This window comes from Abramis brama (genome assembly GCF_963993115.1).
Source record: "Abramis brama genome assembly, chromosome: 1".
Taxonomy (NCBI): Eukaryota; Metazoa; Chordata; class Actinopteri; order Cypriniformes; family Leuciscidae; genus Abramis; species Abramis brama.
Window position 1 is genome coordinate 71,607,165 of NC_139963.1, and position 20,310 is coordinate 71,627,474.

Sequence of the window (20,310 nt, forward strand, 5' to 3'; positions counted from 1 at the left end):
GAGGTTGTTGATATTCCATCACAAAGTGTGGTTCCTGGAAATGATTCTCCAGACCGCCAGGTCTTTCAGGAAAGTCCTGAAAACAGTAATATCTGTAATCCTGATATTGATGGTAATAATAATAATAATAATTTGTTACATTTATATAGCGCTTTTTTCTGAGACCTCAAAGCGCTTTACATTGAAGGGGGGAATCTCCTCAACCACCACCAATGTGCAGCATCCACTTGGATGATGCGACGGCAGCCATATTGCGCCAGAACGCGCACCACACACCAGCTTACTGGTGGAGAGGAGACAGAGTGATGAAACCAATTAGTATATGGGGATGATTAGGAGGCCATAATAGACAGAGGCCAAGGGGCAAATTTGGCCAGGATGCCGGGGTTACACCCCTCGAAGGACATCCTGGGATTTTTAATGACCACAGAGAGTCAGGACCTCGGTTTAACGTCTCATCCGAAGGACGGTGCTCTTTTGGCAGTATAGTGTCCCCGTCACTATACTGGGGCATTAAGACCCACACAGACCACAGGGTGAGCACCCCCTGCTGGCCTCACTAACACCTCTTCCAGCAGCAACCTGGTTTTTCTCAGGAGGTCTCCCATCTAGGTACTAACCAGGCTCAGCCCTGCTTAGCTTCAGTCTTGGGCTACAGGGTGATATGGCTGCTGGTACTTTAGACAATACTGGGTTACCGGGTCGTAGGACAAAGTTTGGCAGATTGTTGAAGCCAGTGAACCACCTTATCTCTTCGATGAATCAACACACTTTGTTTCACACCAGAAAGCAAATTCTGGGTAAATGGTCTGTTTCGGTTCTTAGTTTAAAATAATGAAGTGTTAAATTCAGTGTATTAAGTTACTCTGTGTGTGAATAGGAATCGCTAAAATGAAATGTAAGGCATTTCCATTTGGGTCATGATCAAGGAGAAGTGATATGCGCAGCACTTTTACCTGTCAGTTCTTTGTATGAACAGTTTCTACTGATCTTCTCCTCAGTTTTATGCAAGCTGTTGAGGAGAATGGTAGGTGGAAAATTTCTCTCCTGTCAAACAGAAATTAAATGTTGTCAGAGATAATTTTGTTTGTCTTTAAGGTCAAAATAATTATTTTAAAAGTGTTTTATTTCAAATTTGAGACATGAGAGACATAGAATTGATGGATAATTAACTTTATACCGAAATTCATTGTCGAGCACATTAAGAGTGCACGGTATTCACTGTTTCTATATCTGTATTTTCTTGTTGTTTATTTTTACACTTATATTTATTTTTGACAGTTATGTGACCGGATGAGCTGTAATTCACGTCTGTTTGGTGTCATTTCATATGTTCTCAGGTATGATGCAATGTTTTTATGATATTACGTTTTCTATGTTCAGAAAAAAGACTGAGCTCTTAATTATTGAAAAACTGGTTTATTGCTTGTTAAACTGGTGCAAAGAGTTTAATGCAAGCTGTTGAGGAGAGTGTTATGGGACCGGATGAGCTGTAATTCACGTCTGTTTGGTGTCATTTCATATGTTCTCAGTAAACCTGCGACGATTGAGCTCAGCATACGTCTTTGTGTGGTCCTTTCTGGAAGGGTCAAAAGAAAGAATTAGAGGGGGTTACACATGGATCTTCATGTGTCGCTTCAGGTTAGCTTTAATAGAGAAACTCTTCCCGCACTGATCACATGTGTGTGGCTTCTCTCTGGTGTGGATCATCTTGTGTGTTTTCAGAGATGATGACACACTGAATCTCTTGTCACAGTGTGAACACTTGTAAGGTTTTTCTCCAGTATGTGTCTTTTTATGTGTTTTCAGAGATGATGACACACTGAATCTCTTGTCACAGTGTGAACACTTGTAAGGTTTTTCTCCAGTGTGGATCCTCTCATGTGTTTTCAGATTTGCAGACAGACTGAATCTCTTGTCACAGCGTGAACACTTGTGAAGTTTTTCTCCAGTATGTGTCTTTTCATGTCTTTTCAGATGTGCTAACTGACTGAATCTCTTGTCACAGTGTGAACACTTGTAAGGTTTTTCTCCAGTATGTGTCTTTTCATGTGTTTTCAGAGATGATGACACACTGAATCTCTTGTCACAGTGGGAACACTTGTAAGGTTTTTCTCCAGTGTGGATCATCACATGTGTTTTCAGAGATGAATACTGACTGAATCTCTTGTCACAGTGGGAACACTTGTAAGGTTTTTCTCCAGTGTGGATCATCTCATGTGTTTTCAGAGATGAAGACTGACTGAATCTCTTGTCACAGTGTGAACACTTGTAAGGTTTTTCTCCAGTGTGGATCATCTCATGTGTTTTCAGATATGATGAGTCACTGAATCTCTTGTCACAGTGTGAACACTTGTAAGGTTTTTCTCCAGTGTGAATTCTCTGGTGCAGTTTTAAACAGTTTGCTGTAGTAAAAGTCTTCTCACACTCAAAGCACATGTACTCTCTCACACCAGTGTGTGTTTTCTGATGTGTGTGTACATTTTGCAGCTGTGAAAAACTCTTTCCACACACAGAACATGAATATGGCTTCTCCTTCGTATGAACTCTCAGGTGTTTCTTCAGGTTTGGTGCACTAGGAAATGCTCTGCCGCATTGATCACATGTGAACGTCTTCTCTCCGGTGTGGATCCTCATGTGTTCTTTAAGATATCGTTTGCATAAGAATCTCTTTCCACACTGATCACATGTGAAAGGCTTCTCTCCGGTGTGAATCATCATGTGATGCTCAAGATGTTGTTTTGTTGTGAAACTCTTTCCACATTGATCACATTTGAACAGCTCTCCGGTGTGGATTCTCATGTGACGCTCAAAATGATGTTTGTTTGTAAAGCTCTTTCCACACTGATCACATGTGAACGGCTTCTCTCCAGTGTGAATCATCATGTGTTCTTTAAGATTTCGTTTGCATGAGAATCTCTTTCCACACTGATCACATGTGAACGGCTTTTCTCCGGTGTGGATCCTCATGTGAACATTAAGACGTTGTTTGGTTGTGAAACTGTTTCCACACTGAGTGCAGGTGAAAGATTTCTTGGCTCTTCTTTTCATTAAAAATGTCTTTTTAGTCTTTGAGCGACTCAAAGGTTTTTCTCCAGGTTGGACATGATGTTCCTCCTCCACTTCACTCAGTTCTTCACTCTCCTCCTTCACTTCACTCAGTTCTTCACTCTCCTCCTTCACTTCACTCAGTTCTTCACTCTCCTCCTTCACTTTAATCAGTTCTTCACTCTCCTCCACTTCACTCAGTTCTTCACTCTCCTCCTTCACTTCACTCAGTTCTTCACTCTCCTCCTTCACTTTAATCAGCTCTTCACTCTCCTCCTTCACTTCACTCAGTTCTTCTCTCTCCTCCTTCACTTCACTCAGTTCTTCACTCTCCTCCTTCACTTTAATCAGTTCTTCACTCTCCTCCTCTTCACTCAGTTCTTCACTCTCCTCCTTCACTTCCATCAGGCCTGACATGAAAGAAACAAATGTTACATTTAATTTTCAGTACATCAAAATAATTCAAAGATAAATATAAAGGACATGAAAGTGAGCCCTGATGTAATGGTAGAAAGTAGACAACTGTTATAAAATATTATGATAATTTCTTGCCTTTCTATAAATGATTATATGTCCGTGAAACTTTCCATGAATGAGGAACATTTATCTTCCAATTATTATCTTTAAAATATTAGTTTTCACTGTTATGCCGATGATACTCAGCTGTATATTTCTTCAAAACCTAACGAAACTTACCAATTCACAAAATTGACAGAATAAATAGCTGATATAAAAAATTGGATGACTAGTAATTTCCTACTACTAAATTCTGAAAAAACAGAGATTCTAATTATTGGACAAAAAACTTCTTCACATAATAACCTAGAATACTGTCTAACACTTGATGGCTGCTCTGTCAAGTCTTCGTCGTCGGTTAGGAACCTGGGTGTGTTCTTTGATACCAATCTTTTATTTGAAAGTCGCGTGTCTAGTATCTGTAAAACCGCATTTTTCCATCTTAAAAATATATCTAAATTACGTCATATGCTCTCATTGACAAATGCGGAACAATTAGTTCATGCGTTTATGACCTCAAGGCTAGATTATTGTAATGCTCTACTGGGTGGTTGCCCTGCACGCTTAATAAACAAACTACAGCTAGTTCAAAACGCAGCAGCTTGAGTTCTTACCAGAACCAGGAAGTATGACCATATTAGCCTGGTTCTGTCAACACTGCATTGGCTGCCTATTAAACATTGTATAAATTTAAACATATTGCGGATTACTTACAAAGCACTAAATGGTTTAGCTCTGCAGTACTTGAGTGAGCTCTTAACGCATTATAGTCCTTCACGTATTGCATTCTCAAAATTCCGGCCAGTTGATAATACCTAGAATATCAAAATCAACTGCTGGCGGTAGATCCTTTTCCTATTTAACACCAAAACTTTGGAACAGTCTTCCTACCACTGTCCGGGAAGCAGACACACTCTGTCAGTTCAAAGCAAGATTAAAGACACATCTCTTTGACCTAGCATTCACATAATACATTATAGACTTCTATAATTCAATGTTAGGCTGCATAGATTAGGTCAGCTGGAACCGGGAACACTTCCCATAAATCCTGATGTACTTGTTACATCATGAGAAGAATGGCATCTACGCTAATTTTAGTGTCTTTGTTTATCCCGAGGTTTTCCCACAGCCTCCTGGATCCAGGCCGTATCTAGATCTGATGAAGGACCTTCGCCTGGACCCGATGACAACACAGTGCTGAAGTGCCAACTAGTCTCTCCCTATGGAGCATCCCTTTACCACTCTACAGATAAAGCGTTGTCGGGAAAATTCGTTTCGCATACCTACCCCGAAGTGACAAAATAAAATAAAATTCTGTATCAAAGGGCGCTAATGAGCAGGCGATGGAATAGAACGTGTTTGGCTGAGCTCCTACCTAATTTTTATCTAAATTTGCATTTAAAACAACATATCTTCTGTAATTATCCCCAGCGCGATTTATAATGTATTCCTGAACACACAGTGTGCAATGATCGAGCCTCGGAAAGAGTGATGGCCTCTAAGCTTCGAAAATATAAATACAAAGGATCCTGCGATTCTAGGCCCGATAATCCCTCGACGCAGAGTTCAGCTTCTGACCGTGACCGCACACCGGATCCACCAGACATGACCGATACGGAAGAATTGAAGTCGCAGATCCTGACATCTTTAAAAGCAGATATTTCTGCAGTGATAAGAACTGAACTTAAGAACTCTCTCGCTGATGATTTCAACTTCTTAAAGAGCGAGCTGCAAGCTGTCAGAACGGAAATTGCAAACAACGCGACGCTAATGCGGACTGACATTTAACAAATGAAAACTACCATTAAAGATATGGAAGGCAGTATGTCAGCGTGGACGGATGAAGTGAACGAACTACAAGCCGTGGTGGGTCCTTTAAAATCAGAACTGAAAGAGCTGCGAGACAAATCCGAGGACATGGAGGGGAGGTGCAATATTCGAATCGTGGGTGTCGCGGAGGGACCAGAATTAGCTTCCACGCAGTCGGTCTCTAAATTGCTATCCGAGGAGCTGAAACTGGATAAAGAAGTTCTGGTGGACCGCTCGCATCGCAGCCTAAGACCATTAACCCCCGGAGGAAAGCCACGGGTGATAGTAGCAAAGCTACACTACTATCAGGATTGCGTCGAGGTCCTGCGTCGAGCACGCAGTCAGGCTCCACTCCAGCTGAATGGAAATTCCATCTCAATATCCCCGGATTACACTGCCAGTGTTGCCAAAGCACGGGCCGCATTCACGGATGCCAGGAGTCTATTACGAGAGCAACGAGGTGTTCGATATGGCCTACTGTTTCCTGCTCGGTTACGGATCACTCACAATGGCGCGGATAGAGAATTCCTGGACCCGGATAAAGCCATGGCCCACGTTAAGAAGTATATCGTCGCTGGGGATGACACCGGAAAGTGACTGATTTTTCCCTCTACTATATAAACCCGGTGGGAAGCAGTGTTTGGAATAACGCCGTTTTAAAGAACGTTATTTTTTCAGTAACGGGGTAATCTAACTAATTACTTTTCCCGTCGTTACAACGCCGTTAACATTACTGGACGTTAAATGTGGTGCGTTACTATGCATTGATTGAACAAACTCTATTAGACATTCTCTGATAAACTGTGTAATCCGAACGCACCCCTCCCTGGCTCGCACAGCTAGTGAGGAGGTGGGTTAATAACGAGGTAAGCGATTATGATTGGCTAAGGCAGAGTCATGTCTTTCATGGTAGCCAATCAGAGCCAGTGTTTTTACACACATGCCAGCACACGCGCCACACACACACAAGCTAAACAGAGATTTGATGAAGCAGCAGGGATGGCGAGTCAGGAGCAATCCGATGAAAAGTTGGCATTTTCAAGGTGGAGATGCTACTTCAAATTCATTGAGGTCAAACAAAGGCAAGAACTAGGGGTGGAACGGTACATGTATTTGTATTGAACCGAAACGGTACGGGCGTCACGGTTCGATGCATACGTTTACACGGAGAATACACAGTATAAAAATAAATAAAACTTGCGTGCAAATTATTTAATGTAATGCGGAACTACTGTTAGATATGCGGGTTCTTTATCTGTAGCCCCGCCTTAGCTCTGAACATGGCTGTGGAGCAGGCTGCGATTTAAAGATTGGAATGCTGGAATGTGGTGTGTGTGTGTGTGAGAGAGAGAGGGAGAGGGAGAGAGGCGCGGGCGCGATTTGTGTGTGCGCGCGTGTGTGTGAGAGGTGCGGGCGCGATTTGTGTGTGCGCGCGTGTGTGTGTGAGGCGCGGACGCGACCGAACAGTGAAAACATAAAAACACTCAGTAATTTTGTTTATACAGGACATTCAAACTGCAAAGTGTTTCCAAATTCTTTGACATATAGCAAAGTTTTTTTTAACAGTAACGCAAATAGTTACTTTTTGGAACAAGTAGTGAGTAACTATAACTAATTACTTTTTTAAAGTAACGTTCCCAACACTGGTGGGAAGTCTAGTTAGCCTACCTGCTGTGATGCAGTTATGTTCAATTCGTGATTTTGTCTTGCGGTGACTGTTGTCAGTTATGTTATTGTTCCAAGTCAGGACAAATTGGGTGGGGGCTCTGCTTAGTTTAGTTTGGCTTAAGAGCTACCCGGATAAGCACATAATGTGTAGACTTAATTTTGGGGGGTTCCTGGTTCATCATGTTCATGTCGATGACAAATAAAAAAATGTCAGACCATTTTCTTTTCTTTTCTTTTTCTTAAAAGGGTATGGACTAATATTGAAGTCAATGTACATCAGGATATATTATTGTAACGTACTGCTCTCAGCTCCATATGACCAATATTAATATGGCTTCTCAAGTAAATGGTGGTTCAGTTAAACTGGTGAGTTGGAATGTTAAATCTCTCAACCACCCTGTAAAACGTAAAAAGTGTTCGCTCATTTAAAAGATCTTAACCCTCTGGAGTCTGAGCGGTTTTCTGGGCCCTTGAGATGTTCTGACATGCCCTGACATTTGTGCTTTTTTCAGTTGCTTATAAACATATTAATGGCAAAGGTGTAAATTCACTCTATAAAGCACAAACAGGGCTACCATAATATGTGAGCCACGTGTATGTACATGTTTTAATTTTTGAGAGAATAATGTTTATGCGTGGATATTGAAAAAACTAAAAACTAAAAATTCTGAAATAAGGCCACAAAACACATAGTAAATATGTGTCAATAAGACTTTTGACCAATGGATGTCCTCGCCTATAGTTTTTTCTTCAAAATTATGTGAAAATAGTCTTGCTTTATCGTTCAAATAAAATCATACATTGATTTAAATTGATGTAAAACAGGTTTTGCTTGGAAAGCCAATATGCGAGGGGGCGTGAACAAGGAGTGGTTTTCACCTGAATTACCACCCACTCTGCATAATGATGAGCCATTCACACAGGTGTGAAACTGGCTGAGCCACAAAGGACAAAAGATATTTAGAAGACTTATATTGACCATTTAAGATTTTGCTTACATCTATCTTGTACATATGTTGTGCTATTTTATTAAAAAGGTTACAATTACAACAATAATTACAATTTCAACAATATTTCAAGTGTACTCTTTCTTTATAAAAAAAAAAAAAAGAAAGATTATAGGCCTACATTTTATCTATGTATTCATTACTTTGAATATAGCCAACATTGGAACAGCTAACATCTTAGTTGATGACTTTATTTTTGACAAAAATATTAGGCTATTTTATATATAGAAATTGCTAAACAAAAGCTTATTTGACGAGGCAGTATATTCTACAGTAAAAACTGTACCCAAATCTACTAAACAAAATGTTGTCTTTCATATTTCGCCTGACTGTAAAGTTGTTTTCATGAAATATTAGGGCATATAAATGTTAATTTGCATATTTCAGTCGATTTTTACTCATCTCAGTATAGCAATACAGTTTGCTAAAACATCATCATTCGTTGACGATAGGCTTATTTACTTTAAATCCAGGAAATTTGTTAATGAAAATATTATTAAAATTAAGATACAATTGATACAAAACGAAATTCGTTTTAAAGAAAGGATTTGTTCTTTCTGTTTTGAGGTCTCTGTGAAAGTTTGAAAGTCTTTTAGTGTTTTTTTTTTAGAGCTCGCGTCCATAATGGAGAACTGTCAAGTAATATGTTTTTTGCCAGCTGTGGTAAACAGCGCGCATCTATGCCGTTCATTCGTCAATAAACAGATACCCGAGAAGGAAAAACTTACTAGTATTCCTCAGCTCGTATTCCTTGTATTCCTCATTATTCCTCACAGCGCTGCGAGACGGTGTAAGCAAGTAATGTTCTGAATAAACTTGAGTTTTGGTTTTCTCGAGCTGATACGGGGGCGTTCATAGGATTGCGCGGATTACCTCAGCCATTTGCGTTTGAATAGCGTGCGCTCTCCGTGGGCGGAGTCACATTACATTTGAATTAGCTCTAATTAGGTCGACTGGAATCGCTCTCTTTTAATACAGATTTCACAAGATGAGAATATTTGTTTTTTATATAAATTACTTCATTTAAAAGAAGAGATTTCAAGCTTCATAAAGACATATATCACGTGTATGTGTGAGAAGTACTCACTGAGTTATGGTTCATTTTCGGACGCGTTTCAGAATGGACTACACGGACAGAGAGAAGGCAGAACTCGCTTCGTGTTTATTTTTCTTTATTTGTCGAAAAGCACAACACTATGTTTTTATTGTGAGTATACACAAAAATAATACACATTTAACAGAATCGATTGATGTATGGAACTCCTATGGAAAATCAAAGTCAACAGAGTATTCATGAGTTTCTTTTACACTGATAAAAAAAAAGCGAGCTGGTATCGCCGGCGATACCGTCGACCTCAGGGGGTTAAGACTGATATTGCATTCCTTCAGGAAACGCATTTACGCGTTTCTGACCATTGCCGGCTTAGAAATAAGTGGCTGGGTCAGACTTTTCATTCCAACTTTAAATCTAAGGCTAGAGGTGTGGCGATAGTTCTCAGTAAAAATATACACTTTGTGGCAACAAGTATTGAGTCTGATCCGGATGGGCGCTTCCTAATCGTGGTGGGACATTTGTATGGGCTCCCTGTTATTTTAGCCAATGTTTACGCCCCAAATTGGGACGATCACCTTTTCTTTAGTAATTTCTTCTCAAAGTTGCCAAATATGGTAACGCATCATCTTATTCTCGGTGGCGACTTTAACTGCGTCCTTTCCTCCACTCTGGATCGTAGCGCATCCAGAACGGTTTCAATATCTAAATCAGCACATACAATACACAATTTCCTTAAAACATACGGAATGGCCGATGTCTGGAGATTTCGTAACCCTATCACCCGGGCCTATTCCTTTTTTTCTCCGGTACACAACTCCTATTCACGAATAGATTATTTTATCATAGACACAAGCCTCTTATCGTCAGTTATAAAATGCGATTACGAAGCCATAATTATTTCAGACCACGGTCCACTGGCTATGACGGTACGTATCGCTTAAAACACGTGGAGATTCAATTCCACTTTCCTCTCAGACGAGACGTTTGTGAGTTATATTGCCTCTGAAATAGACTCCTTTCTTAGTGTAAATATGACTCCGGGAATGGCTGTGTCAACTGTATGGGAAGCGTTGAAGGCATATTTGAGAGGCCAAATTATCTCGTTTTGTGCCGGTCAGAGTAAAACCAGAAAGGATCAATTAAAGAAATCGACAGATCAGATATTAGAACTCGACTCTTTGAATAGCTGTCCAGCAAGACAAAAACAATGTATGTTGTTACAAACTGAGTTCAACTTGCTGGCAACTAAACAAGCAGAATACCTTATCTCTAAATTGAGGTGTAATTTTTATGAGTACGGGGAAAAGGCTGGGAAACTTCTGGCTCACCAGTTACGACAGCAATCAGCTCATCATATTATTTCTGAGATATGTGATGATCAAGGCCTGAAGCACATGGATAGTACAGAGGTTAATTCTTGTTTTTATAAATTTTATCAGTCGTTATACTCCTCAGATCCACCCTCTGACCTGTTGACTTTAGAAGATTTTTTTAGAAAACTCGATACACCATTGATAGACCCTGAAAAAGCTGCGCATCTTGACTCACCAATTACAATTTCAGAAATAGAAGCAGCAATCAGAAGTATGCAGACCGGCAAAACCCCAGGTCCAGATGGATATCCAACTGAATTCTTTCAAAAATTCTCTACTCAACTTTCCCCATTATTGCTATCTGTCTTTGAAGAATCCTTGTTATTCTCTTTACCATGTACTATGCATCAAGCAGTTATTTCTCTGATTCTTAAAAAGGAGAAGGACCCCTTAGAATGTAGCTCATACCACCCGATTTCACTTTTGAATACTGACACTAAGATCTTAGCCAAGGTCCTGGCCCGACGAATGGAAGATGTTCTTCCAGTGGTCATTTCACCTGACCAAATGGGCTTTATTAAAAGTCGACATTCCTTCTTTAATACCCGACGTCTTGCAAATATAATTTATAGCTCTTCTTCGACTAATACTTCAGAAGTTATTCTCTTCTGTACTCTTAAAAAGTTTGGTTTCGGATCCAACTTTATGTCTTGGATTAAACTTTTATATTCAGCCCCATTGGCTGCTGTACGTACTAACAATAACATATCACCGTTTTTTGAGCTAAAGCGCGGTACAAGGCAGGGCTGTCCTCTATCGCCACTCCTCTTTGCAATTGCAATTGAGCCCCTAGCCATAGCCTTGAGGATATCTACTAATATCAAGGGGATGTGGAGGGGGAATTTTGAGCACAAAGTATCTCTATATGCGGACAATATGTTGTTGTACATTTTGGAGCACTGAAGATAGCAATGTGCTGAAACGTTTGCTTGTGTCTACTGTTTTTAACTCAAATGATGCAATTGATAAAATAAAAACTATTTTTGTAGACTTTTAGTCTTGAGTGGATCAGTGTGCGGCCAACCACCTTTTTTGTACATTTCTGACCCATCCTCGAGCCTTCCAAATTTGTTAAATTTACTTAATGAATTTGGCCAGCTGTCTGGTTATAAAGTTAATTATCAAAAGAGTGAGCTTATGCCAATTGGCTCCATGATTCCAGATGTGCTCTCTTCTTCAATCCCTTTTAAGATCACCACGACAAAGTTTAAATATCTGGGGGTCTGGTTTACGCAGAACTTTAAAGAGCTTTATAAAGCCAACTATCAACCTCTTTTAGCTAGTCTGAAGCAGGATTTTGAAAGGTGGGCACCTTTCCCTAGGTGGAAGGATTAACATCATTAAGATGACTGTTTTGCCCAAGTTTTTATACATTTTCCAATGTTTGCCAGTTTTTCTCACAAAATCTTTTTTTTTTAATTTAAATACTCAAATTATAAGTTTTATTTGGAATAAAAAAACGCCCTAGGACAATGGATACAATATTACAAAGGCCCCGTAGTTTAGGTGGTCTTGCCCTTCCCAACTTTTTATATTACTACTGGTCGGTGAATATCAGGGCAATTCTATACTTATTGGATGAAGATGAGAGAGCCAGCTGGGCACAGATGGAGAAATCATCCATTCGATATAACCTTCTGTCAGCATTATGTTCTAGGCTGCCACTGGCACATTCAGTATCTAACCTTACATTCTCCCCAGTTGTACTACAGGCTATAAAACTTTGGTTTCAGTTTAGACGTCATTATGCACTTAACAACCTTCCGCTTGCCTCACCTGTTGTACAGAACCACATATTTACTCCTATGACAGATGCAGCATTTGATATATGGTTAAAAAATGGCATTAGGTCATTACATGATTTGTATTTGAATGACACTTTTGCCTCCTTCGAACAGTTAGTCCAAAAATTTGCTATTCCTAATACACACTTTTTTAGGTATCTACAACTTAGAAGCTTTGTGTCATCAAATTCAAGCTGTTTCCCTCGTTGTCCCGCTCTATCTCTCATTGATTCTATTCTCGAGTACAAGTGTGGAGTAAAACAGTCCATAAGTAAAGTCTATGGACTTCTCAATCTACACAATCTGACTGCCTTAGAATCTTTAAAACAAAAATGGGAAAAAGAAATTGAGGATCAAATATCAGACGATGTTTGGCAGGAAGCAATTCGGAGAATACACTCATCCTCTATAAGTCTCCGGCACACAATTGTTCAGTTTAAAATTGTACATCGTCTCCATTGGTCTAAGGACAGATTGGCTAAATTTAAAAGTGATGTAGACCCTACTTGTGATCGATGTAAACAAGCTCCTGCTACTTTATATCACATGTTTTGGTCATGTCCGAAATTGCTAGAATACTGGGGCCCAATTTTTGAGACCTTTTCTAAAATGTTTGGTAAATGTATCGCTCCAGCCATGTCGACAGCAATATTTGGAGTCGTTAGTCAAGATAATAATCTAAGCAGATCCCAGTCTGATGTTATTGCTTTCTGTTCACTTCTTGCCATAAGGCTAATTTTGCCAGAAGGTCTGACTGTTACATGGGGTTGGGTGGGAGGGGTTATTATCTGTTCTGTATAATGTATATTTTTCATAATCATTTAGTAAAATAAAAATAAACATTGAGGGAAAAAAATTCTGTATCAAAATTTATAAGAAAATACCAGTACTTTAGTTTAGGCTTGGTTTGTAGGGAATTCCAAACCTGCGCACATATATTCCAGACATCCCAAGTCTCCCGGAAGTTCCGGGAATTTCCCACATGTTGATCGCGGCTCCCTGATGCCCGCAAATTAGTTAAAATCTCCAGGAATCTAGAGCTAGCGATCAAGAGCGCGCACGGCAGAGAGAGGGAGCGAGAGACCTTGCGTGTGTGTGCTAGTATGCGTGTGTGCCTCACGAAGTGCATGTAAGGACCCAACCAATCAATTGCCCCCTTCTAGGGTCTGAGGTGTTTTCTGGCCCTGGAGGTGTTCTGACATGCTCTGACATTTGTGCTTATTTCTGTTACTTGTGACATTTTCATAGCTAACATCTGATTACACTGTATTCAGCACAAACTCTGCTACAATAATATATCAGCAGCATGTGTGTAAAAGTTTGTAGTTTTGAGATAATGACATTTATGGTTTGCGAATGCGTGCAAACCATATGCGTGGTTTGTGAAAATACAAAAAACAATTGTCACTGAAATAAGGCCATGAAACCCATACTGATTATTTCTTCACAAGACTTTTGAAAATTGTATAACGTAGCCTAGAATATTTGCTCCAAAACTATGTGAAAATCATCCTGACTGCTCATTCAGATAAGACAATATATTGATTTAAAATTTGTAAGACGTGTTTTGTGTAAGAAAGCTTTATGCGAAGAGGCGTAAACACATCATTAATATGTATGGCTTTCACACCTGAGAAAGACAAAGACCCTCCCCTAATGGCCCTATTAGGAGCTATCAGGCCCCGTCATTCTGAGCAACCTTGCACAAAGAATGAGAAGATTTAAAAAAGAATGTTTTTTTGATTGTTTGGATTTATTTACAACACAACATAATCCAAAGATACACAACAAATGACAAAAAGCACACTATTGAAAACAATGATCCAAAGACAGAGACCAGTGGCGGTTCTACATTGAATTACACCCTGGGCGAGACCCCCTTCGAGCACCACCCCAATATTATGGTGAAATTAGATCTCGTGTTTGAGTTAAAACCGAATTATTGTTAGCAAAAATCATAGCAAAAAGGCTAACAAATAAGAGTTATACCCACCAATTAATATTGCCCCTTCATTCATGACATGGATACCGTAATCATACAGAGAAAACATAGTTGCATACCTTTATCTTTCGCTCGTTTCTAAATTGGGCACCTGATGGCTTTGACCTTTCTTGTCCATCTCTTATTTGGCACTCGACATCGACAATCAACAGATTTCCCCTGATCCCCCCCATACCAACTGTCACTCACGACGAGTCACAACCAGAAGTCAAGACTAAACCAATTCACCTTGGTGGTGGTGACCAAGTGATCGTTTTGTATTACCTATTTTTATTAGCCATTCAGACAATTCAGAAAAACAAAAATGTGCAGGAAATATAGAGGCCTGTATTTATAATATTATGAATGAAATGTGCGTTATTTGGAAGAAAGTCGAGGTGTGACTTACTTAGATAACTCTTACTTAGATAACTATATGGACCCCCCCCCTCGTGCCGGCGGCGGCGCCCCCCCAAAAAATGCCGCCGTGGGCGATTGCCCGGTTCGCCCGTGCCAAAAAACGCTACTGACAGAGACCGTTGTGCCATTCCTAAAAACATTGTACATACCTCTCATTTCCAAGGTGTTTGATTTTCACTTTACCATGTTCATGTACAGAGAATCATGTGAATGTTGACTCCTCAGTGGGGCATCTGATCCCTGTAAAAAAAAAAAAAAAAACTGAACATGCTGATATCAAGAGAAACTATAGGGCTGCACAATTTTGGGAATAGATTTTAGATTTTTCTGGTTAAAATTGCTTTTTAAAATTCACAGAATACACACACACACAAATATGTTTCCAACAATATATAATGAACACCAGGTTTGTTGTGCCTTGTAGGCATAGGCTACGTGCAGTGCTGCATAAAATAATAACAATAACCTATAGCAGCCTATAAATCTTTCAAAAGCAACACTTCATTAACAACTACGCTAGAGAAAAATATATTGATTATCATATGTTGCTTCAAATGTTTCCATTCATTATGATATGAAATGAGGTTGGAGTAAAACATGAAGCCTAATGTTTGGTGCGTTTTGCTTTTCAAACGCACAGCGCGCTCCAATATATGAAACATTAAAACGCACAACGCGCTCCAAAATATGAAACATTATGGTTACCATATTATACATATCTATGTTTGAGCAGATATCCACAAACACAGTAACAGTAAACACGGGTCTAAATATTATAATATTCACCATATATCTAGCAACAGTTCAACTGCAATGTGAAGTTTATGCAACAGTAGCATTAACTAATAATTAAGAATTTCTTACCACATCTTTCTTGTCTTCAAATCGCGTTCTTCTTCTTCTGAGGTAAATCCAATGTAAGCTCACAGCGTGTCAAACTCCATGAAAAGCAGAGACTGTGAAGTGTGGTGCTTTTTTTTTGAGGTAACGAGCGCGTTTGCGTTCCATGTGGAGATTTGCATGTGAATCTCTTTTGCGCGCGTGGGCGTGGTCAAATTAAAAATTATGAGCTAGGGTTTGAGAAACTGGACATCTTGTTGGTTTTATACAAATTACTTAAACAGAGAATATTTGTTTTCAGTTTGAATCTGATCATTTAAAAGTACACACTTAAATGTTTATAAAGATATATGGCTCATAAATGTGTGACAAGTATTCGCTGAGTTTTGTTTCAGTTTATAGACGTGCTCAAGAAAAAAAAGTTCACCGCGACGGAGAGGCAGAAAGCACACCCTGTTTATTTTCTTTATTTTAAAAAAGCACAATGTTTTGATTTGATTGTAAGTGGACACATATAAAAGTAGACATCTCACAGATTAATATTTCATATTTCTTTTTTGTGTATGACCAGAGTAATTTAAGTTTATTGTGCTACTATGTGAAGAAAATCCAGAAAAACGCGCAGGGGCGCCCTTAGGGAGGCTTAAATTATACATTTATCTCTGTAAAGCTGCATTGAAACAATATACATTGTTAAAAGCACTATATAAATGAAGATGACTTGACTTGACTAGGCACGAATCCCATGTTTCTTTAGCAAGAACTATTGAATATATTTGATCAATGACACAATTATCTAACATGATATTAACATTAAAATATACAATACTGCCATATTTTGACACCAACTTTGAGATTGATATTTATTTGACTAAAACGTTTTAATTATTAATGGCTGTTCACACTAGACTTTTCCTTGCACTGACTTCCATTCATGCGCATGTGAAAGTGGGACACCAGAAACACAAGCTCAAGTGAATTACCCTGTGAGAAATAACACAAGCGTTTAGCATTCAAGTGGAGTGGATTGTTTATTTTAACATTTTGAATTATTATTATTTGTTATATGTTATATATATGTTTGTAAAAAAGCTGCCACAGAATGTGACGTCATTTCACGGCCGTTGCAGTGTCTGTAGAAACTTCACAAGCTCAAAGTGTAGAGTGGCCATAACTTTAACTGGCTTTAAATTAACTATTTTATTAGCTTTATCTGTGTCCTACATGTTTCACTCAACCCTGTTACTCCTGGCATGATTTTCCTCCTTTTAAAAACACAGTATTTCTTAAAACTGAGACACACAGGAAGTGACATCATCTGGGCTCTTTCTACTGCATGATGGGAAGACAAGAAAATAATCTCAATCCATTGTCTCAGTTTTTACACAAACTGTAGCATTGACTGTATTCATCAACCCTGTTACCAAAGTTACTGTAAGAAGAATCTCTATAACTACGAATAACTTGTATGATATTTGACAAATACAACTTTATCAGTAACTTGGTGTTTACTGATTATTCCTAAAAATATATATTTTGTAAACTATGTTGAAAATGACTAAAATGCTGCTGCTACTTGTGAACCAGATATAAAATAAATGTAAAATAAAACAGTTAAAACAGTATTTAGCTTGATCTGATGTTGACAATCAATATAAAAATGTCTCAAACCTCCCTTTACTGACCATTTGTTGAAGAAAACCCAGAACATTCTGAACCATTTAATAGTTGAACTGTTTATCTAAATGTGATGAAGTGCTTGAATGTTTCTAACATGAATGTTCTTCAGCATCATGAATGAATGAAGAATAAACACCAACCTCTTTGTTCTTCAGGATCTTCAGTGTGTTTCATTCTGCAGGGTTCTGGATCACTCATGTTCTATGTTTCTAGATACCTGTATTTTAATGAAGAAGCAGAATAATGTTAGGATTAGCAATAAAAATAATTAATTAATTGGCATCAGTTACTGTACGATTAATAGATAGACAGACATAAATGCTTAGAAGTGTCATTTATTATTAAAAAAAAAAACTCAGTGATTTATATTTTTGATTTTGGCAGATCAGCTCCTCCCACACTGGAATACATCATCAGTGAAGCTCCTCCCACTTCAGCACATCATCAGTGAAGCTCCTCCCACTGTAATCACATCACCAGTGAAGCTCCTCCCACAGTAATCACATCATCAGTGAAGCTCCTCCCACTGCAGTACATCATCAGTGAAGCTCCTCCCACAGTAATTCTCCAATAAATTCTGTAAATTCCCATCAACTACAAGTGAAGACGAGCATCAGAGCATCAGAGAAAATAATATAAATAATTTTAATTCTTCCAAATATAAATAATGGTAAGAAAAACAGAACAAAATCATGAAAACAGAAATAATAGTACATAAAGTAGCCAACAAATCCCCTCAGTCTGCTGACACCAATGAAATGAGCTTTAAGTGTCAATTTACAGGAGATCTGAAAACATCAGCATAATAAATGAGGTGAAAACAGGAACTATTGTCATGAAATAAAGAGTGTTTTCAGCAGATCTGTTAATATTGATGAGCCTCAGACTATCAACACTCATTCAACAAGCCATTCAGGGTCATCAGCAGATCATCTCACTTTATTCCGAGTGTTTGCTGTTAGAAACACATTATTTGAGTCAGATAGATGATAAAAGCCTGTAAAACTGCTATATTGAAATATATCTCACAATATAACATAAATCATCAATAATAAAACAAAATAATTAAATAACCTCTCTTTATGAACCTCTTCAGGAAAATAACTACAACACATAATGTGAATCTAAATATAGTTCGACTTTACAATAACTATTAATTGCAATAAAGTAATTCCATCATTAACATGTTACATAATTGTATGTACAGAAACTGACAATGATCATAAAACTCAAAAAAAAAAAAAAAAAAAAAAAAAGTAACGTTTCCTGTATCAATTCTGTCAAACTTAATTAATATTCATATTCCCATGAATGTATAGATTTAATATTTCCCACATTCATTACTCATACGGGGCAATATAGTGTCTACATCAATTTTAATAAGTAAATGTAATCTGCCAAAGATGTCGACAATAATAAATAAAGGTAAACATGAAAACGGCAACAGAAACACTTGGGATCGTTTCCCCTCACAGATCTCAAACTTTAACTTGACATTCAGTAACAGTTCTCACTCCAAACATCGAGTCAATCACACAAACGAACTCAAAATCGCTCAGGTCTGAATGAACTCAACATATTCTCCTCATGCTCGCTGCTGCTGCACTAAATGTTTATTTCAGAAGGAAGACGCCAGAAAAGACGCACAAGTATCGCTGTGATCGATGAAAACAATACAGAAATGAGCCTGTCGCTTAATCAAACTGTATAAAGTGTGTGTGATGGTTGAGTAAATATGAGAAATACCGTGAACTGCTCTCCTCACCTCAGAAGACTCGAAGCTCAATGACGGAAGAGACGGCGCGAGCGAGCGGTGACGTCATCGGCCTCCAAAGCACGCGGGCACGCGCGTACGGGACACCCCCGCAGCCAATCAGGGCCACGCAGATTCAGCTTTACTAGTAGCCTTCCATTATTATTATTTTAGAACTGAAGTGACTCAGTTACTAAAGGTGAAAGGAACTTTTTCAAGTGAAGCACAAAATAGTCAGAATAATTTCCTTACTAAAGAAAACTGTAAGGACAAAAACTGCATCTACGGGGCCATAATGTAAGATACAAGGTAATGGAGCCTTTTATACATTTTCGTGTTTCTTTAGAAATAAATAATGGACAAATGGAGTCTTTAAACGCCTCAGATGTAAAGTTATTCGCTGTCAAAGTGACGCCAAAAGGAATGGGAGTCAATGGGATGCTAACAGCAGGTGATGGTCCGCTAGCCAATGGCGGCGCCCGGGGGTACCTTCAAAATAATATGAAACCCTGACCGCCTGGTCTGGACTCGCTCCGTTGAGGAGCTATTATGCCCGAACAAAAATTGTTCGGACCAATCAAATTGTCAGGGCGGGCTTTATACGATGATGGACAGATGAGCAACGGTAACGTAATCATCCACGTCATCAAGGAGCGCTTGGGTTGAATTCATGGCTGCCGCTGGAGAATTGAGTTGTGTAGATTCTGCTATCTCTATATTGACATCGCATTAATTTTAAAAGAGGAGCAGAGAACCGCGATCAAGGCATTTGTTGATGGGAAAGATGTTTTTGCCGTCCTTCCTACGGGATTCGGCAAAAGTTTAATCTATCAGCTGTCCCCGATGGTCGCGAAGAAGATGGGGCGCATTGAAAACCCTGTGGTCATTGTGGTTTCTCCTTTGGTCGCACTCATGGAGGATCAAGTGAAAGAAGCAACCGAAATGGGCATCACTGCGATGCAACTCGGCGTGCACAATGAGGTGGACATAACCAGCGGTCGTTGCCAGCTCCTTTTTGGAAGCCCGGAATCCTGGCTGCTGAACAAGAAGTGGAGAGACATGCTAGGTTCCGATTTTTTTCAAGCCAAAGTAATGGGTATCGTTGTGGATGAAGTTCATCTCACTTACAAATGGTAAGAGATCGTCTGACTTAGTAAATAACTCATAATGTAGTGATATGAATCAAATGTTGTAAACATATTTTGTATCTAGGTGTCGATGTATGTTTGCTAACTCAGACTTAGTATAATCATAACGTTAGTCTCATTGTACCGAAATAATAACAGTTCTAATGTACTCTGTTATTTCTATCAGGGGGTCAGGCTGCAAAAGGGCAGACGCCATTTAGCGAGAGTTTCGTCAAGTTGGGAGAACTTA

The 20,310-nt window shown here is 38.9% G+C and overlaps 1 protein-coding gene across 7 annotated transcripts in view; it reads right to left on the reverse strand.

Moving 5' to 3' along the window:
- Positions 1 to 1,070: 1,070 nt before the first annotated feature.
- Positions 1,071 to 20,310, reverse strand: part of LOC311094569 (uncharacterized protein) — a 93,063-nt gene continuing 73,823 nt past the window's right edge. The window contains exons 1-4 of one of the 7 annotated variants that reach the window (XM_084132610.1): positions 18,946 to 18,965; positions 17,590 to 17,774; positions 17,321 to 17,397; positions 1,071 to 3,458 (exon numbers count right to left, since the gene is read on the reverse strand). In XM_084132610.1, coding sequence (XP_083988736.1) covers positions 1,612 to 3,458; positions 17,321 to 17,378 — 1,905 coding nt within the window. In that variant the 5' untranslated portion in view covers positions 17,379 to 17,397; positions 17,590 to 17,774; positions 18,946 to 18,965 and the 3' untranslated portion in view covers positions 1,071 to 1,611. Of the gene's footprint in view, positions 3,459 to 14,809; positions 14,882 to 17,320; positions 17,775 to 18,926; positions 19,027 to 20,310 lie in introns of those variants that run through there. The other 6 variants (XM_084132611.1, XM_084132613.1, XM_084132608.1 and 3 more) reach the window with 6 other exon arrangements.